The sequence below is a fragment of the Haliaeetus leucocephalus genome, unplaced genomic scaffold, assembly GCF_000737465.1.
Source record: "Haliaeetus leucocephalus isolate CR32 unplaced genomic scaffold, Haliaeetus_leucocephalus-4.0 Scaffold210, whole genome shotgun sequence".
NCBI lineage: Eukaryota > Metazoa > Chordata > Aves > Accipitriformes > Accipitridae > Haliaeetus > Haliaeetus leucocephalus.
This window is the reverse complement of record NW_010972646.1, coordinates 51,553-78,119: the sequence shown is the minus strand read 5'-3', so window position 1 is coordinate 78,119 and position 26,567 is coordinate 51,553. Positions and strand designations below refer to the sequence as shown.

The 26,567-nt window shown below is 54.6% G+C and overlaps 1 protein-coding gene across 3 annotated transcripts in view; it reads right to left on the bottom strand.

Annotated features, from left to right (window-relative positions):
* Nucleotides 1–26,567, bottom strand: part of PAK4 (p21 protein (Cdc42/Rac)-activated kinase 4) — a 26,782-nt gene continuing 215 nt past the window's right edge. For 2 of the 3 annotated variants that reach the window (XM_010566392.1, XM_010566393.1), the window contains exons 2-10: nucleotides 26,135–26,199; nucleotides 5,171–5,394; nucleotides 2,528–3,202; nucleotides 1,570–2,013; nucleotides 1,350–1,483; nucleotides 1,115–1,241; nucleotides 886–1,011; nucleotides 646–780; nucleotides 1–515 (exon numbers count right to left, since the gene is read on the bottom strand). In XM_010566392.1, the coding sequence (XP_010564694.1) occupies nucleotides 360–515; nucleotides 646–780; nucleotides 886–1,011; nucleotides 1,115–1,241; nucleotides 1,350–1,483; nucleotides 1,570–2,013; nucleotides 2,528–3,202; nucleotides 5,171–5,374 (2,001 nt within the window). In that variant the 5' untranslated portion in view covers nucleotides 5,375–5,394; nucleotides 26,135–26,199 and the 3' untranslated portion in view covers nucleotides 1–359. Of the gene's footprint in view, nucleotides 516–645; nucleotides 781–885; nucleotides 1,012–1,114; nucleotides 1,242–1,349; nucleotides 1,484–1,569; nucleotides 2,014–2,527; nucleotides 3,203–5,170; nucleotides 5,395–16,096; nucleotides 16,505–26,134; nucleotides 26,200–26,567 lie in introns of those variants that run through there. The other variant, XM_010566391.1, reaches the window with a different exon arrangement.

Below are 26,567 nucleotides of genomic sequence, written 5' to 3'. Positions count from 1 at the left end.
GGAATTTAAAGGAAAAAGTAAGGGGGGAGATGTCCCAAACTGCTCCCCAGGATGGGGGCGACACCGGGTCCAGGGTGGGATAAGCCCCCAGCCCAAATCTCTGCCAGAAAGCAGGGGGGGGGACACACTGGGACAGTGTCACCGCGTGGCCTCGCCGCTGGCCCTGCGCGGAGCGTCGGTGAAGTCATCAAAACCGAGCCGTCCCCCCTCCCTGGCTGCTCCCCGGCTCAGTAGTACGGTGCAGGGGGGTCCATGACCCCGCCAGCGCCCCAACAGTAGTGGCACAGTCACGAATCCAGTTACGAGGCAACGGTGAGGGCCAGGAGGGTGCCGGGGTGGCCACCAGCACTGCCGGCTCCTCACCGCATGCGGTTTTGGCGCATGAGGGGGACGATGCAGGAGGGGGGCCCCGCTTTGCCCAGGAAGGGGTGCTTCAAGAGTTCGTTGGCGGTGGCCCGCTGCACCGGGTCCCGCACCAGCATGCGGTCGAGGAAGCCTTTGAGGGAGGGTGAAACCTGTGGGGAGGGAGTGGGGCGGCTGTCAGCAACATCCCGGGGTGGGTGGACACATCCCAGGGGACCTCAGGGAGCCCCTGGAGGGTTTTCCCCCTCCCCAGGATGGCCTGTCGCCCCCCCCCCCCTTTCCCTTGTGCACGTTTTTAAGCTTGGGGGGCAGATTGTCTCGGATCATCTTCATGGCCTTTAATGGCGGCTCATTAAAATAGGGCGGCTCCCCGTCGACCATCTCAATAACCATCACGCCCAGGGACCAGATATCAACCTGTGGGGTGGGGGGGACATGGTAAAGCCAGGGGTTAATTCAGGGGTGAGGCCACCCTGCGCCCCCAAACCCGCCCCGCATACCCCAAACCTGCGGCACGCTCACCTCCGGGCCGTAGGGCAGTCGGGAGATGAGCTCCGGTGCCATCCAGTACGGGGTCCCCACCAGCGACTTCCGTCGCGGCACCTCCTTGTTCACTTGGGCACAAAACCCGAAATCAGAGAGTTTCACCTAAAAAGCCGGGGAAGGGGACCGGTGAGAAGGGCTGCCACCGTGTTTTGGCTGGCCGGGAGGCTCTGTACCTGCCACCGCTGTACCCCACCACGGCACTTACCCTGCCATCGTGCGTGAGGAGGATGGAGTCACTCTTGATGTCGCGGTGGATGACGCCCTGCGCGTGGAGGACGGAGAGGGCCTTCAGGACGGCCAAGCAGACGGCCGCGATCTGCTCCTCATTCATCCTACGAGCCGACAGAGAGGGTGGGAGGCGAGAGCCAAGCATGCCAGGGGGCAGACCCCAGTGCCAAGCCGGTGAAGGGGGGACAAACGTGGGGGTCCCCAGGACGTACCTGGTGTGCGTGACGATGTCGGTCAAGGCGCCGCCCTCCAGGAACTCCATCACCACCCAGAGCTCGTCGCCCACCAGGTAGCTGTTGTACATCTCCACCACGTTCTCGTGCTGGTAGTCCCGCATGATCACCACCTGCCGAGTGGAGACTGCGATTGAGCCCACCGACAGCGCGCAACACCCAAAAGCGGGTCCCTGAGGGGGTCCCTGCTCTGCCTCACCTCGTTAAAGAGCAGCTCACGCCGCTGCTGCTTGCGCAGGTCCATCTTCTTCACGGCCACCAGCTTGCCGGTGCTCTTGACGGTGGCAATGCAGACGATGCCGGTGGAGCCCTCACCGATCTTGATGAAGTTGTCCAGGTAGGTGCGGGGGTCTCCGGGATCCACCACCATCTGCAGGGCTGCCCGAAATTGCTCATGGGAGACGCGCTGGGGTTCACGTTGGGGCGAGCGGGGCTGCTGCGGCCCTGCCGGGGGTGGCGGGGGGCCGGTGGGTGGCTGGCGAGCAAGGTGGGGATCCGAGGCGTGCGGGGTGAGGCCGGGATGGGATGGCTCAGGGTTTTTGGAGCGTGGCGGGCCAGGGGGGTGGGCTCGGGAGGAGCCGGCACCACCGCTCACCGGCCCATTGGATGCCACCTCTTGCGGTCGTCCGGGCCGGTGCTCTGCCTGCAAAGAGATGGGAGGAGAGGGACGTCAGCCACCAAAAGCCCAGGGTAGCACACGGCTGGAGCTAGGATTTTGCCGCTGTCCCCAAAATGCTGGGCACCGACCCTGCAGCCTCCAACCAAGCGAGTGGAGAGGTGATAGCGGGGCCGGGCGCTGCCGAAGGAAAGGTTTGTGCTAGACAGGCTTGGAAGGACCAAGGAAGAGGGAAGAGGAGACAGCGGAGGAGCCAGAGGCTGCTTTGGAGACAAGGATGGGGCCGGTGCCACAAGGAAAGCACAGAGCGCCCGTGGGGCCGGTGGTCTTCGGCATGTGCCGGTCCTACCGGTCTTAATTGGAGTGTAGGAGCCCGTTAGCTGGCACTTGCTTAGGAAGCAGAGGAGAGAGGCTGCTTTTCTAGGAGGCGGAGGAGAGGCAGAGCGAGGAAAAGCTCCCCTGGGCTGCACAGCCAGGGAAGGAGAGGTTGCTGCCAAGCGGATCTGGTCGGAGCGGGGGGGAGCAGGGTGGGAACCTTTACCTGTGAACCTGCGCCCCTGCCGGGGTCGGTCTCAGCCCGCGGGTAGGTATTAAAAGGCCGTCCCGTCTGCTGAGCCGTCTTCATCACCCCTTCAGAGATGGGGATGTTGGGAGTCCGGATATTGGGCCCGGAGAGCGGGCGTTTGTCCCGGGGGGATTGTGGGCTGGTCTCGCCGGCGTAGGTGGATTTGGGGCGCTTGTCGGAGGGCTCGGGGCGCTCCCGCCGCACCACCCGGTCTGCCGGCTCGCTGTAGTCCCTGTCGGCAGGGTAGTCCCGCCAGCCGTCTCGCTCGGCCGGGGTTTTGGGGTACTCGGGAGGGGGCGGGCGGCCGCTGGCAGGGGGAGCGGGTTTGGGGCCAGGTTCCTGCCCACGGGGCTGCTGGTGGTGGTGGGCGCGTTGGTCCTCCCTCTCCCGGGGTCTCTCCTTGCCCTGCTCTAGCTCGCTTCTGGCCCCATGACGGCTCTTCTCCTTGCTCCTGCCGGCATCCTCGTGCGGCCGGGCAGCGGCCGGGCCCTCGGAGAGGCCATTCTCCTGGTAGAGCTGGTCGCGGCGGGGCGGGAAGGGGGGGCTGTCCCTGCGCAGAGAATTGGAACGGGACACGGACATGTTCTCAAACTCGTCCAGCAGCCAGGTCAGGGAGCCGTCCTTGGCGGCTTTGCTGCCCCGCACGATGGTCTTTGAGCAGGACGTGGGACGGGAGGCGGACAGGAACACAAAGCACAAACAGAACAACAGAAAAAAAAAAAAAAGAAAAAAAAAGGGAAGAAAATAAAAAAAAATGAAAATGAAATGCCTGGTGGTGATGGGGACATGGCTCACACAGAGGGGACGTGGGGAGGGGAGGGGACAGGGTCTCCAGGGGCTGGTGCTGATGCCACCTCGGTCCAGTTGAGTGCCGGGAGGTGGCTGAGCCCAGCGGGGCTGTGCAGCCTCACGGAGGAGGATGCTGGAGGCTGGGAGAGAGGGGAGGGGACTCTGCCTTTCCCCATCAGCCCCATGCCCCACCGGGACGTTTCTAGGCACTAAAATAACAGGGCTGTCCCTCGAGGAGCTGGAGCCAGCCTCGTGCCTCTCCTCCAGGACGGGCCAAGCGCCCCAAAAGGCAGCACGCACCCGAGAAGCATTTGGCCAGACCCAGCCCCACTCAGGGGGCTCACAGGGAAGGGTCTGGAGGGCTGCTGGCAGTGCCTCGTCCCCTGGCTTGTGCCCAGGGGGCTCCGTCTGCCCCCAGAACACCATTATTAGTAACTGTGCAGAGGCAGCAGGTTTTGTTCCTGGCTGGGGTCCAGTCCCAGCAAAGCTCTGGGGCAGGTGCTGGTCCTCCTCCCCTCAGTGTCATCGACCCATGGAGGAGGGAGAGGAGATGCAGGAGGTGAGGGCAGACATGGTTCGTTTAGCCAAATGTTAATGAGCCTGTCCCGAATGCCACCTCAGAGCAAAGGGGAAGAGCAGAGCAGGTAAAAATGAAGCCTGATGCTGGAAGGCAGGTCCCAGCCAGGCAGGACACCCAAACTGTGGAGCTGTGGGCTGCGCAGAGAGGGTTCCCTCGGCTCCCAGTATCAGACTGGCTGGAGTGGGGAAGGACATGCCCTGTTTCCCAGCTCTCAGGGAGGGATCTGCACCCTCATGGACTTGAGCCTCGGAGGGCACAACCATGCAGCCAGAGGCGAGGGGATAGTGGGAGCCATCCCATCCTCATCCCCTAGACCTCTCGCCTTCCTCTGAAGAGGATGCCTTCCCCTGCAGCAAGCACCTCCACACAGGGTAAGCGAGCACAGCACATCCTTGGCTATTTATATCCCCTCCTCTTCCTCCTCCTCCTCCTCCCACCGCCTTGGGGAGGAGGTTATTTCCTTGACAAGCGAGCCGAGCCTGTACCTCCACAACAAACCCCAGCTGCATGGGATGCAGAGGCTCCCAACCACGAGCCATGGGGCTTGGCAGCACCGAGGGGCCCCACCGGTTTTGGCATCTTTTTGGGTCAGCAGAATTGCCCAGCTGGCTTCACTCGGAAAGGCTGCAGCCAGCGTTACTCACGGCTGCTGGAGCCGCCCCATTGTCCGGGGCAAACCAGCCGAGTGAGCGAAGCCGCTGGCTGCGCAGGAACGCCAGCGCTGGGCATGCTGGTCGCACCATGGCCAGTGCCGGGGACTTTAATTAGGGTGAAGGTGGAGGAACGGCAGAGCTGGGGCATGGGGGTGGCGTGGGTGTCCTCAACTGAGGGGAGCAGACAAGCCAGACTTTAAAAAAACGACGTAATGGCAGCTTGGGGAAACACAGGCATGGGGAGGGGATGAGATGGGAAGGAACAGACACTGTTTTTCCCTGGCGTTTTCCTGTAGGGTGGTTTTTTTCCAGCTGCTAGGAGGATGCGGGAGAGGTTTTCACACTGTGTGGGTGGCAGCTGGGTGGTCCCTGTCCCGCACAGCCCCGCACCGAGCAGGGAAGGGGCAGGCAGTTGGCTGTGGGGATGCCGCTGCCGCCTGCACAGATTAGAGACCAAACTGTCACCTTACCTGCTCCGTGGCACCCCAGGGAGAGGGCACAGAGCCCAAATTATCCCCAGCCTGGCTTTCTGGCCCCTAAAGCAGTATCATCAGCCCTCCCCGAGAGGGCAGAGGCCACGGTGGCAGAGCTGCCTACCTTCTGAGAGCCGTGCTGGATGGCAGTGATGCAGACAGGGTCCACCAGTGGCTTGGGGCGCTTGGCCGACTCCTCGATGATGCCCTGCCATTGCCGTGGCAGCCCTGTGAATTTCTGCTCTTGCTGGTCGTAGCCGGTGTGGACGCGGTGCTCAAAGTTGGAGGGAGCAGAGATCTCGATGCGTTTCTTCTTCTTGCTGAACATGGTGAGGCCGGCTAGAAGACCTGAGGGGCAAAGAAGGGGGACAAAATGAAGCCTGGAGGAGGAGGGAGAGGTGGGCAGTGCACCAGTGACCTCAGCAAGCCATAAAATGAACAGCCCCTTCTTTAGAAAGTGACCTTGCTCTCTGGCAAAATAATTACTTGCCACACATGTGCCAAAAAGGAAACACCTTGAGTGACTGTAAGCCCTGAGCTTCGTTAGGCTGCTCCCCGTCCAGGCGGGTTATTATAGCCCACCTGACCTCGCAGCTGCGTTTGCAATCCCCCACCGGTCCTTCTCATCCCCCATTTTTTCCGCTTGTTTGAAGATGCATTTGCAGGTCCCTCCTGCCTTTATTTTTTTAAAGCGAAGGCAGTGATTGCAAACCAGGGCAACCAAGGGAGCTTTTCGGGGCTCCAGGCTGCCCGCCTGTACAGCGCATGAGAAAATTCCCTGCAATGAGCTTCGGCTCCTCAACCTGCCGTCCTTCTTTGTCACCACCTGGGTGGACAATTTCCTCGGCTCTTCCTCCAGCCATTCCACGAATGGCTTCCCCTGACACAGTGTCCCAGCACCCAGGGATTTAGGGCTGATCTTGCAAGTGTTTTGCAGCACTGCAATTACTCTTCCGCTGGTCTGCAGCCAAAGTTTGGCAACTGTCCCCCCAAGGGCTTCAACCAGCATATTGCAGCCTCCTTGGGGCAGAAAACACCCACTCGGACACACAAGGGAATCAGCAGGTATTCATCATTATACTGAAGTTAAACTCTAGCAGCTGAACAGGCACCTAAAGGTAAAACACTGACCCTGCACTGCTCTGGGCTCGTTAGCCGGCCACAGACGAATCCAAAGAAACCCCTTGCAGTGTCTTCTCCTGGCTCCCCACCACCAGCTGCCCTGAAGTGACAGGGAACTGGTTGGATATGGAGCGGCGTGGAGGTCTGCCCAAGCCCAGCAGGCAGGTGGACGGGTGCCTAGCCAGGACCTCGAGCAAAATCTCCCTAATTAAAGGTGTTTTCTCAAGCACATGCGACGTGTTGCCAAGATGGGGACGGTGGAGTTCACATGCATCTCTGCATCATGGAACAACTTTGGTTACGATTACTGTCTTCCAGATTCAGGTCCTGTTTTGGACCCTGGTGACTGATCCTGCACAGTTCTCCATGAAAAAAAAGCCGGTGGCGTGCAGCACCTCTCCAAGAGGTAGCGGAGGGGCCTGGGGTGCTTTTGGTGCGACACTAAAGCAGCAGCAAGTCTTCTCGGAGCCTCCATGGGGGCCATGCATCCCGGCTCAGCCCCGGGAAGCACCGTTGCCTCCGTGAATCACGGGACAACACAGGCTTGGATTACTAACGCCTGTCCTCACTGCAAAGGCATTTCCAAGCCCAGCTGGGGCTGGACTCTGCTTCCTTCCACCGCAACCCCCGCACTTTTGCCTGTCCTGGAGGTGAGATAATGCTGCTGCCAGGGATTCGGCAGCTCACACGACCCACAGAGACGGTTGGGGATGTCCTTCTCCTCTCCGCAACTGTTGCAGTTGTCTTCCTGAAGCCATAAAGGGGTGGCACGAGGCAGGGGTCTTCTCCCTTCTGGGATAATCCTGCTTCTTTCCACTTGTCTTTGCTTCCTCCCCAGCGTAACTTGCACAGGCATTATGTTTCTTCCAGGAGAAGGGAAGTTTTGGGAGCCCCAGTCTCGCAGACATTCTTCTGCATCCCTCCTCTCTTTGATGTAATGCTCCTAAATTTAAAAACTAAGCAAAAAACCCTCCCACAATTAAAAGCTAGGAGATTTTTTTTTAAAAAAATGAAACACACAAGGTACAACAAGGAAAGCAAGCTGGTAGCGAATGCAAGCCCGGGCAGTCCAGCGACACGCGGGAAAAGGTCATTTCGCTGGACGTCGGTGACTAACACCATTCCTTAAGCCTTTAGGTAAAAGGGTGTCATTTGAAACCACTTTTAAGTGTGGTTTTAAGGCAGCATTTTAAGTTACAAGCTGAATAAACCGACAAGAAAAACAGCCTGACCTGCAAAAAGTCAGGCACGCAGATGTTCAGCCTGAGTGAGAACAAGAGACTGTTTACTCAGGCACTTAAATACAGGTCGAGGAGCCTAAAATACAAGTCAAGGCTGCTGAAACTAAACTTAGCAGCATGGCCAGCACGTTTTCAGCATGAAATTCAAACCCAGTTTTCGCCCAACAAGTTATACAGTTTCCCTTTGCAGGCTGCAAAGACAAAGCCACTGAATACAGCCAGTTTTCTTTATTTATTTACAAGTTTTGTTCATTCACGGTGTATTTGAGACTATCCCTGAACGCATCTCAGTCTCCCAGGATGAAGAGCTGTGGCTGCAGAGGAAGCCTGGCCCCAGGGTGGACAGCCACGCCAATTTTCCTGGTGTAAACACCCGCAGCCAGGCACAATAGAGGCTTGTTTACATCGTCCAAACGCCCGCATCCTTTCAAGCTCAAAGGTACACGATCGATCCTGCCCAGCGGGAGCCCGGAGCACTGGCAAGCCTCCCCTATATCAACAATTTCAGGTTGTTTTTTTGAATTGTTTCAATAGTTTCTGCAGCGGAGCAGATGCTGGAAGTCGGCGCAATCCTGCTCCTCCCGACCCGGGAGAGGAAAATAAAAAATTTCTGAGTTGCAGTAAAGAGAAAAAAAAGAAATCAAGCTTTAGATGGATACCATCACACCCAGGGCTAAAGCAAGAGCACTTGAAAGTGAGCCCTCGCTCTTGTGCATCGTGGCTCGGCTGATATTCCAACCAGGACGAGAGCCAGAGAGAAACAGGTTGGAGCTATTGGACCCTATTAAACACCAGCGTCAGTCGAGGGGAAAGATTAGCAACTCAAAATGCTCCTAAAGCAGCTTAAGGACCTTAAACTCTGATTTTTTTTTTCTCCCCCATTAAATACCTGCTGAGCGTCCTCTGGGTCCAGCCCCATACACATGGGGTGCCAGTGGTCGGTGCAGTGAATGCAGAACAAGGGGTGAGTGAGAAAAGCGTCCCCTTGCTGAAACACCCTCGCCGCAGCCTGGAAAGACCGGTAGCGCCGGCTATTTCCACCTCAGCACTCCGGCTACTGATGGCAACACCAGCACCTGCCCGCTGGCAGCGGGATCGAGAGCTGCCAAGTCTGCTGGCGGTTGCCAAAACCAGCTGATCTCCGTAACTACCGGCTTGTTCTGGACTCGGCGGGTGACAGAGCTCGGTTCACAGCCGCTGCCGGGGATCTGCTGGCACTCGGCGAGCCATGGTCCAGGAGGTGCTGTAATTAATGGGGGTCAGATGATGCTTTTAAACAGGTTCCTGCTTGAGTGCGAGCCCCGGTGTCCGTACATGGATGCTGCTCACCTTAGGTGCAAGCCCCAGGGAGAGAAGAGGACGAAGCTGCAAATTAACCCACCTTTCGCTTGCCTGAAACCAGCAGGTCGGTGCTTTCACGTGAGAAGCAGCTTGGGCTTTAAAACATCAAAAAAAGTACCAAAAAATCCCCTCTCCGGGGACACAGCGCGCCGGCACCAGGGGAATGCCACCACGGGGATGAGCCTACCAAGCTACGGTGGTGCAAGCCTCTCACCATGTCCAGCTCCAGCCCTGCGTCTCGCTGGCAAAAGCCCATCAGCAGAGGAAAAACCGGTTTTTATTTGTTTGTTAGTAAAAGCAGGCGGCTGGGAGGAAGCACACCCCTCCCACACGGGATGGGGGACATGGAGGCAGCTGAGTAAAACAAACCCAAGGAAGCCTGGCATTTTAGGCCACTATTTAAGGTTTGTTTGTTTAACTCCCTCATTTCTCCAGTTTCAGAAGGAGCAGTGCCATCCTGCAGTGCCCAAACCCAAAAGGAGCTCACCAGGAGGATTTTGGGGAGACCCTGTGGCTGGTGGGATGCAATTCGAGCGTGACCTTTAGTGCCTAACCCCACCGGCTGGTTTCACAGTGGCCGGTGCCTGGGACCAGGCTAGAAGCAAGCTGACAAAATTTGAAAGGGGACTGAAGTCAGTCGAGTCAAGAGGCTGAATCCTGGTGGAGCTGGGTGACACCCCACCACTATGCACACTGTCCCCATCCCGCAGAAGGGGGACAATCCTGGGACACACAGGGACTCAGGGACAATGCCAAAATCCTGCTGCGGGCACGGGGAGAGCGGCAGAGCCAGGGCTGCCATGAGGCAGATCCGTTTTTCCCACTTTCACTGCCTTCGGGTGGTGATTGTGGCTGTTTCCTTCCATTTTAGTCTCCCTGAATCTGCTTCCGACAGGCTGCCCGGCGCGAAACTGAACAGCTCCCGAGACAATCCCTTTCTCCACACAGGAAATCCCAACTCCAGTGCTCCAGCATCCCGCCACGTCCAAGGCGTCCACAAAGGCACTCCCTACTCTCCAGCTTTCCCAATCTTTGAGGTTTTCTGAATAAATCCCCGATCCATTAGCAAAGTTTTTCTCTGCCTGGATGCCTCCACCTCCATCCCGGTCTCCCTTTAAAAAACGGAGGGAATCCCATATATTTGCGATCCACTGTTTTACCTGCTCACCCCAGGGGTCTGACATAGCCGCTCTCGGGCTCTCTTCAGCACAATCCAGTGCCGGCTTGGGCTGCGTTGAATCCTGAACTGCACTGTGCACAAGCAAATACATTAACTAGGGGTAAACAAAGGTGTGAACGTGCAGCCAGTGGGTTTACGGGATTCCCGAGCCAGGAAAACTTCACGTTCTAGACCCTGATGGCTAAAAAGTAACCCCGGGGCGGGTGCTTTTGTTCAGTTCATCCTTTTACGGTCACAGCAAGCACCACGTCGGCTTCCCGTAGCTTCTAGCCCAGGCAGACTGCTGCTGTTTTGGTGAGGAACAGACATTTCAGGCCATCCCTGTGGCAGGACTGCGCCTAAAAGGAAAACCAAGGCTGGTCCCTCCTTTCACCTGCACCTGTAGCTCCCAAACACCACCTTCCTTTGCACAGGATCCTTCCTCGCATGCAGGAGCCTTTGCGGAGAATCGCTGTGTGGACAAAAGTCCGGTTTCTGGATGGCAAAGGGTCTCCTGGTTTTGGGAGATAATCGCTGAACTTTAAACTGGGATGTTTAAAAAACGCTCACTTTGTGTTTGACTGCAGGGAAGTCTAAGGAAACTATATGTACCTGGAGGATATACATCAACTTGCACACCGGAGGTTGGAGCATCCGAGTGCCTTGGGACCCTGCTAGTTAAGCTAATCAGCCTCCAAATCTACCTTGGCTTTGCAAAAAATAATCCTTTTGGGGCTGGCTGGGGGAAAACAGGCAGCGCAAAGGGACATGGGGGCTGAGCCGAGCCTGGAGGAGATCTCGATGGTGGGAAGGGACTCTCTGCGAAAGGAGGAAGGGGTTAAGAGCGGGTTAACATCTCCCCCACGTTCCCCCCTCTTGGCTAGATATTCGCCTCCACCAGAGCTATGCACATTCCTCAGCCCTGTCCTAGCCCAGGTCAGATTCCCTTTATCTCTGCTTTGTTTAATTAGTTAGCCATTAACTAACGCTTCTAGCAGCCCTGAGTAAACAAAACAGCAGAATATTCTCCATTGCTGACAAACACCCCGAAACCTATGTTAACGCTGGCGGGGAGTTTGCTAGCAGCTTTCAAATGAAAAATAAAGGGGGGAAAAAAAAGCTGACAAATGTGCACGCAGACAATTTGTTCCCTTGCATAAAATCTGAAACTGATAGATTTGAATGTCCATTGGCAGGAGAGTGTCCTGCCATTTGCGTGGACAAATGGCAAACAGATTTAACAGATCCCCGGCAGGATCCAGAAGCAGCGTCCCGTTTGTCCCTGTGCCTAAGAATAAATCTCTGGTGCAGCTGTACATGGTTCACACACTCGCCTCCTCTTTAAACACATTGGGCCCAGCAAAATAAACATCTGGTCCAGCTGCTCCTGCTCCCCGGAGCAGCAGAAAGGGGCTGTTTGTCTTGCAGCTGCACCGCGTTCACATCCCAGAGCTGGTCTCCCTACCCCAGGCTCTGCAAAGAGACTTTCTGCCTGATACAGGTGAAGTTTGGATTTTGAGACACAATTTTAGCTGAGGACGCTCAGAAGTTGGATAAATTACGTGGTGCTTGAGGAAAAAAACAAACAAAAAAAACCCACACAGAGGGGGCTCTGGAGTCCTGGCTGCCCCTGGCGTCAGCTCAGCTCACCCAGAGCCTCCTCCGAGGTTCAGAGGAGCCCACGGGACACCCAAGAGCAAGAGGAACCCCCCGGGTGCCAGCACTGTCACCCAATACACCCCTTCAGAACTGACTCTGGCATTCAGGTCTTCTCTTCAGGCCAGGTCAGGCTCGGACATAAGGGGTTTTAGGGGGTCTTACAAATCCCCAAAGCCTCGTTCCCACCGTGCCAGCAGGCAGCTGGCTCCGGGTGACATTATTTCCTTGTTGACATATTCCTCTTGTTTCCACGCAAGAACAACCTTTTGCTTGCCACCAGCTGGGAAGTGTTAGCCAGCGACGAGCCCTTCCACATCATTAACCTGTGTGCCATCTGTGGCCGAGCAGGACGCCCTGCCAAAGGGATATCCAGTTTTTAAAGTCCAAACCCTGTGTGTGGCACAGATGTGGGGTTCAGTTTTCCCCTGCTTGCTGGGTTTTCAGTTTTTCCCCTTTTCCTTCCCATGCAAACAGGCTCACCCCTACGCGCAAGGAAAATGAGAGTCCCTCCCATCTTCCTTGCCAGAAATAACTCTGTTTCCCCCCGAAACACCGGCCTCACCTCACAGCGCCGCTAACGAACAACAGACCTGCTTCAGCCAGCAAGATGGAGAGATCCCCTGTTGCTCCGCGCGTCTCCAACAGCCGCCCAACCAGGCTCAGGCTCAGGCTCAGAAAGGGAATAAACCTCCTCTGAGAGCCTCCCCCTCGGTGCTCCCCCTTCCCAAAACAGCCTGGTTAAAACTCATTAAAAAAACCAAACATAAAAATCAGCCAGACTCTGCATTACTCACCTTCACCATCCTCCTGCTTCCTGCAAGCCAGAGGGGGAGGAGGGAGAGAAGATCACTCCAAGCCCTCGCCCCGAGAGAGGCGTGGGGACTAAGGAACCCCCCCAAAACCGTGCACGGGTGGCCCCTTGTGGGGCAAAGGGGGCTGGGGGGGGTGTCACAGCTCACGCTGGAGGCCGGCAGCTCCGGCCCAACGCTCCGGGCCAGCGGCAGAGCTTCCAACTCCTGACGCTGCAAACTCCAAAGCGCCTCCCCCAGCACCGGCGAGCGATGGGCGGACGAGCGCAGGACGGGGGCCGGGATGTGGGGAGACCTATGGATTGGGGCAATCTGCCATCAGCTCCCCAGGCCAGCCGGGGTCCATGCTCCCAGACCCCCCACCTGGTTCCTGGACCCCGATGGCCGCTCCTGGCCCCGTGGGGGACACGATCACTGCCTATGGAGGACCAAGCCAACGCAGTGGTCCTGGCACACAGCTCTCCCCACCGGTGTTTTCTCCCCCTCCCCGCCGCAGTGCTGACTTTCCCAGCTTCACGTACTTCCCAACCTGCTCTTATCGCCCTCCAGAACCGGTTTTGCAGGCAGACGCTCCTGCCACTGGGCTCCCGTGGGCTCCGGGCTTGTACCGGGACGGCTGGACTTTCCTCTCCTTCATCCTCCGGCGGTTGGATGCCGGGGACGGACTGGGACAGGAGTGAGCAGCGCGGTTAACCCCGGTGTACCCCAGAAGGGGTCCAGGGAGGCAAAGCTGCTTGCTGAGCAAAGCTTGTCCTACTCACTTCCCACAGCGGTGAGTCCCACTCCGAAGTCAGTGACTGAAATAACAGCTTGCCGCTGTCTCCCCGCGCCCAACGCAGTGACTAACGCCGGCGCTACGGCCCCACGATTTAACAGGCATTATTACCATTTTCCAGGACTGGGAGCGCCGCTGCCGTTGAACTCTCGCCCACGCCGCGAGGCCGGTAATCCGTCGAGAGAGCGCGGAGGGAGGAATAGCCGGGAGAGGAGATGGCAGGGCGGCTGCCGCGAGGCTCGGAGGGGTTAAAGACGAAGCTTGCAAGAAGCGGAGCAGGAATAGAGGAGATTTGAGCCGGGAACCAATGAGGCAGCAACATTTGAAACAAAGCAGCCAGTCAAGTCCCCCTCCGGGTGGCTGGGGATCAAGAGACGGGGAAGGAAGGAGAGGGAAAGGGCAGTAGAGAGCCGGCAGAAAACCTGCCAGCCATCCCGGCAGGAAGAACCGGCCCTCCCAGCCCGGGTAATTTCCCCCGGTCGGGGTAGCAGCCCTTCGCCATGCCGCGCTTCCAGCGTGCCTCTCTCCCACTGCGCGTCCCCTCAGTGCGTTCACCCAGCTTTCTCAAGAGCCCCTAAAAGCGTGTCTGTGCCCTGGAGTATGGGCACAGAGCACGCCGGTGAAGCGTGTCCATCGGTGGGGACTGCCGGCACACGCTGGTGCTGCAGTAACCAAGCCCCTCATGGCCGGGACCGGCGACCTGCAGCCGCAGCTCCCGTGGGTTTTGCTGGTTTTAAGACCCCTTGTTAAGATACGTGACCCCTGAAGCCTGGCCAGGGGACTCTAGGTGTGATCTGGACCTTCTGTGTGAGGATGAGCTGAGGAGCTCCTCACCTGGGCATCGGAGCCTCACCTAAGGGTGAGGATCACAACTCTGCTGCCTAAAGCTTCTGCCTCTTCCACTGTCTCTGGCTGAAAGAGAGTGATGCCTTTTCCTAAACGAAAGCAGCACTAATTGGTGGGTCCCATGAGGTAGCGTGCACTCTCCAGCTCGCTCGCTGCGAGGAGGAACAGTGTCTGAGCCCTCTCCGGCAGAGAAAAGCAAGGCTTTGATGTCGGCGTGCATATTTCACTCCTCTCTTTTCTTTCCTTCAGTGTTTGCTCAAACACCCTCAAATTGGCCTGATGAGCTGGCGAATCTCACAGACAAACTTGGGAGGTTTGCCTGGCATTGCAAATCAACTGCAGCCCGCTGTGCCAAGCACCTGAGCAGCTGCGAGCCTCCGCCACGCACAGTCCAGCCCATCGGCGTTTGCTGGGAAGGTGCCAGACCACGAACTGGGCAGCGAGGGCGAGACGGGGGAGAGCAGCAGGCACCTGCGGGTGATAAGAGTTGAGCCACCACAGCTGTGCCTCTGCCAACTCCATCCAACGGAGCCCGATGATGTCTCGCAGCCGAGAAGGTCTTATTTTTATTCAAATGCCTTTTACAAGTAGGGAGGGTGGGTAAAAAAACCACAGTCGGGAATGTTAATCATTTATCATGGTTTACAACAAGATTGCTCACTTCCCATTTGCACTAATTTTCCTCGTATTTATTCTCTTTCAGAATATTCATGGATCAAAATATCTTCTGCACCACCATCGGACTGCTAATTGGTGCTTGGAAGCTTTCCTAGAATCACATCAGAAGGATGTGGCGTCCGGGGGGAAAAAAAATAATAAGAAAAGATCATCAGAGGAAGACTAACCTCTCCCACCACTTGTTCTTTTTTTTTTTTTCCCTCTCCAATTTCACAAGTCACAACCTTACGCTGCTTGGCTGGAGAAGATGCCAGAGTGCCATAAGTGTACAGAGGATGTGGTGAAGGAGCGTGTTTCGGTGCAGCTCAAGCAGGATGTTCCTGGCATCACCAGGATGGAGGATCTCGATGCTGCCGCATCGCGTGGGGGTCTTGAAGGGCAGCTCCATGGGCAGATGCCTGCGCTGGGCGAATTCACAAGCCTGCATCCGTCAGCACCGGACCCTTTTGGGATGCAAGAGCTGCACGCATGCTTGGAGGGAAAAGGTGGTTCGCTTAAAACCTTAACAGAGAGTCGTGGCCACAGCAATTTAAGATGTTACCTAGCTTGGTGAAAAGCACTGAATTCATCCCCAGCCCCCCAGGAGCTTGAGAACGGGCTTCAGATCACATTTTAGTGTTCATGCGTTCCTCGTTTTATCTGTTTGGGAAGGAGAAAAACAGCAGCGGAGAACTGGGAAGAACTCGAGCCGCGGCGTCTCTGTTAATGCAAGAGGCAAGACCCATTTGTGCTTCTGGAAAGTTATTTTTCTTGTGTCAGTACGAACAAGCAGAGGCTTAAAAACCTCCGATTCGCACGTCTTCAAAAGCTGCTGCGACTACAAAAATTCACCAGCTGCTCTCTTCAGCTGCCAAGAGCACAAAGAGCCCCCAGCATCAATTTCAGAGCCTTGTGAAACACACTAATTAATTCATATAAAGATATAAGCACACTAAAGAAATAGCTCTAGCCCCCAAATCTTAGCGAAGGCACATGTCTTTCCTAATCCTTGCCTTGCAGACGATTCTGATGTTTCCTGAACCTGCAGCACCCTTGCCTGCTTGGTACCACCTAATTAGTCCCTTCCCACTGTGCAAGCACATCCCGATAGCGCCTCAGAGCACCGAACAAAAGCTTGTCTCCAAAACAAACTCCACTCGCAACTCAGCCCTACCACCAGATGAAGCAGGCTTCCTTCACACAACAAAGTTTCAAAGTATCGGTGGAAAAAAGCCATGTATCAGCTATTACAGAGACTTCATCTCCCCAAGGCCTACGCCGTACAGACTCAGCCCTGCTATTGCCTTTTATTTAGCAATAAACTTCTCACACGGCTTCAAGCTGATATTGCTCCAGCCTTTGTTCTTACATTTTGCTTTAAAAACCCCAAATGACGGCTCGATATTTGCACAGCGAGGACCGCGCCAAGAGGGTTTCGTACCTGCTGATAAATCACCTCGTACTAGAAGGGCAACCGGCAGCTCAGCTGGAAACCTGGGATTTCCTCGATGGTATCACATTCTCTGAGGATGGAAGATCTCGAAGGACAGACCTGAAGCAACGCGGCAGAGACGGGCGTCCTCTTCCAGCTGAGGACGTCGATGTCTGCCTTGCCGAGACGGCGGAAGCGTAATGCTTTGCTCGGGTTTGTTTAACCTGCCGGCGAGGGCGGGTTGAACTGGCCCAGCTGGCTTTGCACAAGCGAGGAGGGAACCATCCCGAGCTGGGAGCGGCAATCTTCAAAGAGGAGGAGAGGTGTCAGCCTTCCAGCCCTGCGCCGCGCCGCTCGACGAAGACGAGCGGCCAAAAACGGACCTGGTTGAGGCCGCCTGAGCGTGCAGGTGGCAGGAGAGCACGACGCGGTACCTGGGATGGATTAAACGACGGATTATGGCTTAAACAAACCCGATGTCCCCAGGCAGACGATGGAGGAATCCTGGAATTCAAAGCATTTGAAGTACTTAGCAACCCCTGCAAGGATCCTCCTGGTTTCAGAGGCAACGCACCTCCCCAAACTCAGCCTCAAAAGCTCGATCAAAGGGGATTAATTTTCTTTAATCCTGTTGTCCCAAAGCAAAACTTCCGGCCTGCAGGACGCGGCGGCACAGGGAACCAGTACATCAAAGCTCTGCCTAACCGCTGGTGCTCGCTGCACGTCCCTGCACCTCCAGCAGTGGGGCTTGAGCTCAACCTGCGGGGCACAAAGCAGCCCCAGGTGTTTTACCTGCGGCCACAGCGAGACATTTTCTGCTGAAGAGGAGCCTTTCGCGAGGCCACGTCTCCTCCATCCTGATGGGGGGCACTGAGCTGCAGAGCGGGACACCCCACCACCATCCCACCACCCTGGCACGATGTGCAGCAAGATGGCTCTGACCGTCCGGGGAAGCAGGGGCAAAAAAGTGAGCCCAGTGCCTTAGAGGTCCAGGTGCTGGACCACCGAGTCGGTGGTACTGAGCGGGGGCCCTGGCTACGTGACCCCCACCATGGAGTTCCGAGGCATCCCACGATGAGACATCGCCGCTCCCGCCCCGAGCGCGGGGAAAATGCTTGCGCAGAAGTTTCAGGTGCAGGAGCCTGCGGACCTCGACAAGCTGGGGCTTGCGGGGAGAAAAGGCAAGTGCCTGCCAAGCTCCCTCCGAAGCCACCCGCAGACCAGGCAGAGAGAGGTTAAACCTTAATCCCATCGCCCGCCACAAACGGGAAGGGAAACAATTGCAGGAGGTTGTTTTGTTCGGGTTGTTTTTAAGGAATAAATCAGTTTGGATTCAGCAGAGCTTGTGACAGCAAGTGACCATTTGACTCTGCGACGTGGCTGGCAATGCCACTGGCTGAAACTGGGGACGGCTGCAGCACCCGTCTGCGTGGGCACAGCTCTTTGTACAGACACCTCGCGATCCAAAATCAGGGTACTACCTGCTAGAAAACAGAGGGGAGCTTTCGACAGGTTATTTTGCATCTGGACAAATCTCCCAATTTATTTATACTGGTACAATTGCCTTGATACCGCAGGATATTGCTGTGAACAGCTGTAAGAGAGTAATTGTTTTGGCAAAGCCCAGCGTCAGTGGAGCGAGGGTTAAGCCAGAAGATCAAAATATTGTTTCAGAGCTGCAAACATGAAGCCTTGCTATTTCCATCTGCATTTGATGCTCCACAGAGCAGTGGCAAAGCAACGCCGGGTCCGAAATGGTTACCAGCACACACAAAAACCAGCCTAGCAAGGCATTTTCTTCGTGGCGAAAAGCTTAGGCTTTGAGTGCAAAACTATTTTAATTTTTGCCTTTTTCCATCCACTCCGCAGTCATCACCCTGCCACAACTCCAGTCCTTTTCCTGCTTTAATGCCAAAAGGCAGGTTTCTGGGAGTCTGTTCACGGCTCTTCTCCTGACTTGCCCTGCAACAAGGAGTGAGTCACCTCTGGGCACTTCAGTTTCCCCTTCAGTAGAGCAGGATAATACCAGCTTCTTCGAGCAGAAGATGATTACAAAGAGCTCCGAGGTCTTCGGAGAAGAGGTGCTAGAGAACAGCAGAAGCCACCAATGGCAAGCTTTGGAAAAGGATTCCCGTCCTTCATGCAACCAGCTACCACACTCAAAAAAAACAGAGTGAGAGGAAGAAACAACAATGATGGTGATGTGATTCTTCCAAAACTACTGGAATATTTTATACAAAAAGAAACGGGGTACACCTGGGTTTTGGTGTACCCACCAAGAGGTCCGGCCAAAAATCAAACCCACCAGCTTTGATTCAGCTAATACTGAATTTTACCTTATTCTCTAAAGGTTCATGGAGCCAGTGCAATCTCCACCGTTAGACAAAGCCACACAGCACCAGAAACTCCCCCTTAAAACTCTGTGGCACAATATTGCACCAGAAGAGGGCCAGTCCTCCCATTCCCCGCAGACACAATTTGTGCCTCGAAGCATGAGCTCCAATTACGCTTATCTCAGTTTCCAGAGATACAGGCAGAAGCTCCGCAGACCGAATTTCTCCCTGTAAAGCAGAATTAGCTGCACGCACGGACACACAGGAGATGAAATCTTGGGGTGCTTTGGGAAATCACTTTCCAAAATCAGCTCCGGACCCAAATTAATCCTCTGGCTCTACTCTGCTTTGCCAGGAGACCCTTCAATGCAGGACATCACACAAAACTCACTCCACCTGCTAACCTCCACTTTACCCACCATTACATTCAAACAGCGTTTCTCCCTGAGCTGGTGAATGCTTGGAAAGTCTTCGTTCATTTAATCTCCGCGTGGAAGTGCTCCAGTGCCCAACTGCTGTGTGGAGGGCAAGAGGACCGCACCCCAGGGCACCAGAAAATAATTATGGCAGAAATTAAATAGGGACCCAGCCAAGAGGGATGAGCGGAGCTCATTTCTGAGCAGAGATGACGTGCTGAACCCCTGGGAGGCAGCAGAGGCGTGCGGCCCCTAAGAGCTACCTTCACACGCTTGGGTTTTAGTCTGGACCTAATGTCCATACGTAGACCCAGAGCATCCATCTCCAGCTGGATGTGCTGGAGGGGTGGGAGGACTGGAAATGCTCGAGCCCAGGCTCCTCCAGGAGTGGTGAGCTCCTGTCCTGACCCAAAATTCTTCCTCAAAACCCTGCAGACCTACACCTACGCCAGCCAGAAGCACAGACAAGGGCCTTGAGCCAAGATCTAAATCTGTGCTTGGGTACGTACGTCCGTTTTAATCAGCAAAGAGCACCAGCAGCTTGGCCCCAAGGACCAGCTCCACGCACGGCTGCTTTCCCAGCAAAGCGGTATCAGGTGAACGTGCAACTTTTCAAAAAATAGTGACAATCCTTGAGCAAAATCCAGCCTAAAAGATCCAAAATTAAGGAAACCCCATCCTACTATGTACCTGGCAATGCAGAAAGCAGGTGCTTTTAACTAAAAGGATGTCAAGAAATGCAAATTGCACGCCATTTTTGGGATATCTGTTCTGGAAGCAGAAACAGTTTAACAACTGGTGTGGAAAACCTTGGAAGGATGGACTGCTTTGGGAGAGGGCATCAGGAACAACTGCTGAGCCAGCCGAGGAGCTATTACACCAGTGACTACCTCACTTGCAGTGGAGTTAACCAAACCCTCGAGTGTGATTTCAAGAGGAAATTCCAAACTGATTTAAAAAAGAAGAAAAGAGTCTCCCAGTATGTATCTGACATCTTCTGCTCCCACCTATCCTGGCCAGGACAAACAGGTTCCTCCGCGCGCAGAAGATCCCTTTGGTCAAGGGTGGAGGAGAGAAACTCAATCTATAGCTGATATGTTTATTCTGACAGCTGAACAAGGCGTTAAGTCACCGGAGAAGTAAACAAAACCATCCAAATTTCCTCCATTTATTTAATTCAGATGCTCTGGCTCTTCAGCAACGGATAAAAAGAAAAAAGAAACAAGAAAAGCGAGTACAGGCTCGACCCAGGGCTTGACAAAACCCGATTAGCCTTCAGCAACTCAGAGCCACCATGCTCCGCATTTACCTCTCAGTGCTCCTGCGCGGAGGATGGCAGCCCTCAGTCAGCTGTGCATCCCACGGTGATGCCGGCACCCCAAAACTTGAGGTGGGGTCCCCCATGCACCTGACTCCTGCCGAAGGACCAGTGCACATTTGAGGCTGTGTGAGAGGGAGATTGCTGAGACTGCGTTGTTTTTATTCTGTGATTATTTATCGAAACCAGATAACCCCAGCAGCAGCAAAAGGATGGTAATCCGCATCAGGAAGAGCTCCATGGGGACATCGCCTGACCTGGGAGTGGGTCGATAGGCGACAGAAAGCTTCAGACGATAAACAAGCACCAAGTAAGCCAAAGTCCTTTCCATTTATGTGCAACCAGTCTCGCTGTCCCAGCAGCCTCGGAGGGGAATTACTTGTAATGATGATTTTAATGCAACCTGGCAGCGGACTGTACTTCTAAACATGGTTTGGGCTTAAAAATCCTTACTGAGCAAGAAAGACGTGGGGTGGGCAACCTCCTCTTCTCACTCCCTCTCTACTCCGAGGGCAGAGGGGTCCCTGCACAAACCCTTGATAGCTCTGCTGGAGTTGAGAGTCCTGATGTGCCGAGCAGGGACCACCAGCCCAAATATGCCAGGCTCCTAAATCGGCTACGTCCCTCTCACCCGACTGCAAGGGAACTCATTAAATCACGTGCACAGAGTGGGAGGTGAAGGAGGGATGCTCTGCGGACAGCCCCAGGCTCCGCCAGCATCAGCCAAGCCTTCACCCCATCGCTGCCAACATCCCCAGCTTCACCCTGGCTGTTCCTCCACCGATACGACACCATGGATATTCCTGGTGAGGAAGGCACCAGAAAAGGGGGAGATTTCTCATGGGGTTAAGACACCGGAGTCTTGCTGTTGCTGCCACCTCTTACGATGCCAAAGCTGGGATGCCACATTACTGTACCGCTCTTCATTAGCAAAAGACCATTAGGAAGCTCTGGGAGATGGGGGAGGCGATCCGCCAGGGATGCAAGAGGAGCACAGGAGCCCTACCCCAGCACTTGTTAAATCCACCTCCCAACGCAGCAGCTATTCTGCAGGAGCCTGCTCTCAAAGGAAAGAGGAGGAGTCACCTCGGAGGCAGTTTGTAAGGCGAGAACATTTTAATCAGCTGAAGTATTTGTTTCAGGGAGAAAAAAAAAAAAACCAACAACCCAAGCCCACACACAATCACAAGCACAAAACCCAGGGCCTCCCCTTGTGCATTAACAAAATGGAGATGCTTCAGACCCCTTGCATACCTCGCTGCGGACAGCTGTGCTTCGTCACAGCACACGCAGACAGCGACCGACAGCTTTCGGCACAATTCTCCAACGCCACCAGACCCAAATATGCTCCACAGAGTGCGAATTTCTGGCTGGGCTCAGCTTTTTTTTGCAGCACAAGGTTTCCTCTGAGCCAGAAGCTGCAGGGTCAGGGGAGCGAGGCACGCCAAGAATGCAAACCAGGACTGACACAGCCATCTCCCGCTCTTCCCCCTGCATGGCACATTAATTACACGTGCTCCCAACGAGCCAGGAGGCTCCAGCACGGCAGGGTGAGGAGACATCGGTGTCAGGAAGTGATTTCAAGGTGTATTTAGAGAGAGATCAGCACTCAGCTCCCTCTCCGGTTGCTGGAAAGGCCCCGATGTGGTATTGGTGATCGTAAAAACACCGTCACGTTTGCACAACGTGCGGCCGTGCCGGTGCTGCAGGCAGGCAGCCACTGCTCCCGGGCAGGCAGCCACCACGTCAGCTTCACACAGCCTGGCCTCAGAAAACAGGGAAATAAAAAAACTTCCGAGCCAGTACTGCGCCAGCCGGCGCTCCCCTCTTCATCAGGCCAAGAGATTTTAACGACCTGATTTGATGCTGCCTGCCCAGACGGAGCACGCTGCGTAATAGGAAGGTGAAACCAAGAATTTATGTCTTTGGCAACAGTTCATTAACATCTGTGGTGGTGCTGGGGTTAACGAAGGCAGGCTCCCTCGATGGGAGGCAGAGCACCCCTGCGCCCCTTTTCTGACAGCCCCACCAGTGCGGACTGGATTCTCCCATAACAGGCAGCCAAGAAGTCAATTTATGTTTCAGCAAGCGATTACCATTTGGTGCTAATTAAAGTGCAAGCTGATTAGTCAAGTAAAACCTTTAATTAGTCCCTTACATCATTTACAGAAATTATAGCTTATTTGCACCGTGTAAGTGCATGACATGGGGAAAGGAAAAGCGGAGCGAGCACAGTTCAAAAGAATTACACTTTCATTATGTCCAACTTTATTAGAGAAAAGCATCATTACTTAAACATCCTCTGTCTGCAACACAAGCGCCTGAAAACTGAGTGAGAACCTCGCGCCCCGAATCATTTACTTGGTGTGAAGCAGCTTTGAAGGTGTCCTGGTTTCAGCTGGGATAGAGTTGATTGTCTTCCTAGTAGCTAGTACAGTGCTATGTTTTGAGCTCAGTATGAAAAGAATGTTGATAACACTGATGTTTTCAGTTGTTGCTAAGAACGTTTAGTCTAAGTCAAGGATTTTTCAGCTTCTCATGCCCAGCCAGCGAGAAACCTGGAGGGGCACAAGAAAGTGGCACAGGACACAGCCAGGGCACCTGACCAAACTGGCCAACAGGGTATTCCATATCATGGGATGCCACATCTAGTACAGAAACTGGGGGGAGTGGGGACGGGGGGGAATCGCTGCTCAGGGACTAACTGGGTGTTGGTCGGTGGGTGGTGAGCAATTGCACTGCGCATCATTTGTACATTCCAATCCTTTTATTATTGCTGTTGTCATTTTATTAGTGTTATCATTATCATTATTAGTTTCTTCTTTTCTGTTCTATTAAACCGTTCTTATCTAAACCCACGAGTTTTACTTCTTTTCCTGATTTTCTCCCCCATCCCACAGGGCGGGGGCGGGGGGGGGTGGTGAGTGAGTGGCTGCGTGGTGCTTAGTTGCTGGCTGGGGTTAAACCATGACAGAAGGGTTTGGTTTAAAGCTGCAGAAAGAGCAGGCGAAGGGCTGAAGAGTTAATAAAAAATTATCCAATTGCCAATTAATCAAAATCTATGAAAACAGCAAATCCTTCAGGAAGCCGGTTTGGAAATGCAAGCTGTGTCTGTGCCACGCAAAGCTGCCTCTGAAAACACTAAATCTACTGTGGCTCGATTTGTGAAGCAACAGCAAATATTCCTCCCTTCCTTGCCTAAGCTCAGGAGAAATCAGATTTTATTAAATAAAAACGATGCGGCTGTAATTAGGCTGCAGGGAAGCTGTGAAAACATCCCTGGGATTTCTCCCCGAGCCAGGCAGGACTTTAGGGGATGTGTCCTTCCCTGCGAGCACTGAGGATGCCGCCCCAAAGAATGCGGTCTCACTGGGGAGGCAAAGCTCGCCGCAGAGCCGGGACACACATGCATGCCAGCCCTGCTCCTCATTTTCCGGACACTCGTTTTGGCTGGGAAAAGGACAATCGAACCTGGCAGCGCGTTCGGGAAATCCCTCCAGAGTTGGGAAGAAAGCGCGTGGTGCGATAAAGGCTGCTCTTTTCCATGCCAGGACGTGAGCACGGCAGCGTGTCAGTCCCCCACAATGACAGGAAAACATCCCGTTGACATTCAGAGGGAACCATTTCTTCTCCGGCAGCGCAAATTTGGCCAAGAAGGCTCTACCTAAGTTGTAACCACCAGCGGTGATGTAAAATTACGCTTCCTCCCCTCCCACCCCCTCTGCCAAACACCCACAAATTCCTAAATCATTCATCAGAAAAGTCAAGCACGGCGGATCTGAGCCTGCAAGGTGAAGAACGTGTCACAGGGACGTTCCACAAACATGCTCTGGGGCTGCCCCATCCGAAACCTCGTCCCTTCCAGATCCAATCTCCACCAGCACTGCCTTCCCGTCCTCGCCGCTCCAACAGCTCCCAAGTGTGCAGCATCCAGGTTTCAGGCTGCAGTGATTTGCTCTGCTCACCCCCAGCGAGGTGGACAGCACTTAGCAAGACGTCAGCAATGAAATCTCCACCTTTTAAATGGAAACGGACGCGCAAACCCACAGCTCGCAGAGCCCAAGCATCAATAACGAGTCACCAATGCAGCAACAAAGCGCATTGAGTGGTTCAGAGCAAAAGCCTGTAACTTGTTTTTATTTTTATAAAGACGGCTTCCTTCTGGCAGATTCGATAAGCGCTGGTAAAATAAATGTCACCCCCACAAATGTAAATAAAGATAGCCAGTATCTGGAAAACATCTGGGAACTCGGAACAACATGGGAGGGGGAGCAGAAAAGTTTCCACTCTGCGGAGGTGAAACGCAACCTGAGCCACCATTATCCCACCAGCATCTTCCCTGGAAACTTCTGCCACCATTTCAATGCCCAAATACATTCCAGTTAACTACCTTTACTTGGGAATCTCAGGGTGGTAACTGCCCAGCAGAGCCAGAAGGTTTCAGAGGGATCTTTCTAAAGGTAGTTATAGTGGCTGGAAGATGACTCCATGCGACACCGGCCATGAATTGGCATAGCCTCATGTTACACCCTCGCCGGGTACCACGTTTCACAGTCCTGTTCCTACATGGCATTTATCCGCAGTTCCCAGAAAACCTCCCTCAACCTGCACCAGGGACAATCCATGCATCCAACAGGTTTATTTCTTAACCAGAACTAAAGATACTTGCCTTAAAAGGCTGCCAGGATTAGTTAATGTTTGTACTGGCAGCCAGCAGCTAATTCTTTGGCCACTGTTCAAACTTCGGAGCTTTATTTAAAACCTTTTTTTTTTTCCACAGCTCTCCTAAAGTCGGTTGCATCTTCCCCACTGCCACACTCTACAGCTGGGTATTCTCAATAAATTCAATCTGCAGTTATTTACGAGCCTACTGCATAGGGCGTTGCCACAGTCCCTCCGCGGCCCTGCAGCCCACCCAGTTCATTGTTGCAAAACCCAGTAAATTACAGGGAAAACACAACTGAAAACTAATCCTGAAACTTTTCTCATTTTGTTTTCATTTCCCTTCGACAAACAAAGCGCCACCAGGGATAGGAACACATGGAAGCGCAAGGCGCTTATCTCCAGCTGCGGATACCTTCAGTTGAGTGAACACATAGGCACAAGGAAAGGTTACACAAACTAATAATTTCACAGCCCAAACCCCATACCTGCATTGGGCACACATTGCCTGCGCTCCCACCTGTCGATTCTCTGTCGCCACTAACAACTCACCCAGGCAGCGCCAGCACCAGCTCTGGCAAAGTTGTGGCTGGCGCGGCACTGCTACCTCGCGTGTACGGCCATGGGAGCACCACACAGGAATCCAGAGACGGCGACTTCTATTCTCACCCTCCTCATGTGCCAAAACTGGGACAAAACCCTGTTTTTGAGGGGTTCAGCGCCAGACAGGGGAGTTATGGCAGCCCCAAGGGATGCCAGCTCCTGCGCAACGGTACCTGGCTGCCTCCGAACGCTTGGCCCAAAGTTGCACAAGATGCTGGAAAAATCTACTCTGGGGCTCTGCAGCTCAGCTGACCATTAACTCGCCTCATTACCAGGGAGAGAAGTGCCCTGTGAACACTGATGGGTGTACAAAACCACACAGAACTGAGAACGCAGATAACAGACACCAGAAAAAACAATTCTTGGATGTTTTCTGTGCTTCCTGCAAGCCGCTCCCCTTCAGCTGGACCCAGCATGTTACTGAGTGCGCAGGGAGAGGGCTGATCCAATTTCCACATCCCAGAGAGCTGCGGAGGGCTCCGATGGCTTTTCTAAGAGACCCTAATTGCAACGGTGACTGCGCTTCTCCCGATTCTCCTCCCTCCTGCACTTGGTAAAGAGCATCAGACACACTCTGGCATGGAAAGACCCTTCTCCAATATCAGATTGCAAAGCACACACGCAGAATAACGACTTCTGAAGAGTGACGCGCGGTGATGGGAGCCCCAGGGAGAAAGGGTTTCTCCCGGCAAATTATTTTGTCTCCATTTCCTACCTGTGAGGAAGGGAAAACTCTTTTCCGACTCAGCTAAGCATGCCGTGATCCTCCGGTGAAAGATGCTGCACGAGAACAAGAGATTTCCATAAGGCTCCCTGACACGCAGCCCGGCACGGTGCCTAGACCGCAATACCTCGTAACCCACAATTTTGACTATTTTTAGGCCGGGGAGGGTTCAGAGAAAGGCAGAGCCCTATCCCTACCCTTCCCTTGGCCTCCCCGCCCGCTGCCAGCACCCCTCCTGCCTCGCCTCGAATTCCAGGGCTCCTCTCCACACCCGGGCTCAACCCACCTGTCCTGCCTGCACTCCCCTCCAGGCCTCCTGCCGCTCATCCCGCCAGCCCCAAGGGTTGGGGCAGGCCCAATATCCCCCTCCCCAGTTTCGCTGCTTTCTCCGAGACCGCGCAGCTCGCTTGTCCCTCCGCTCACC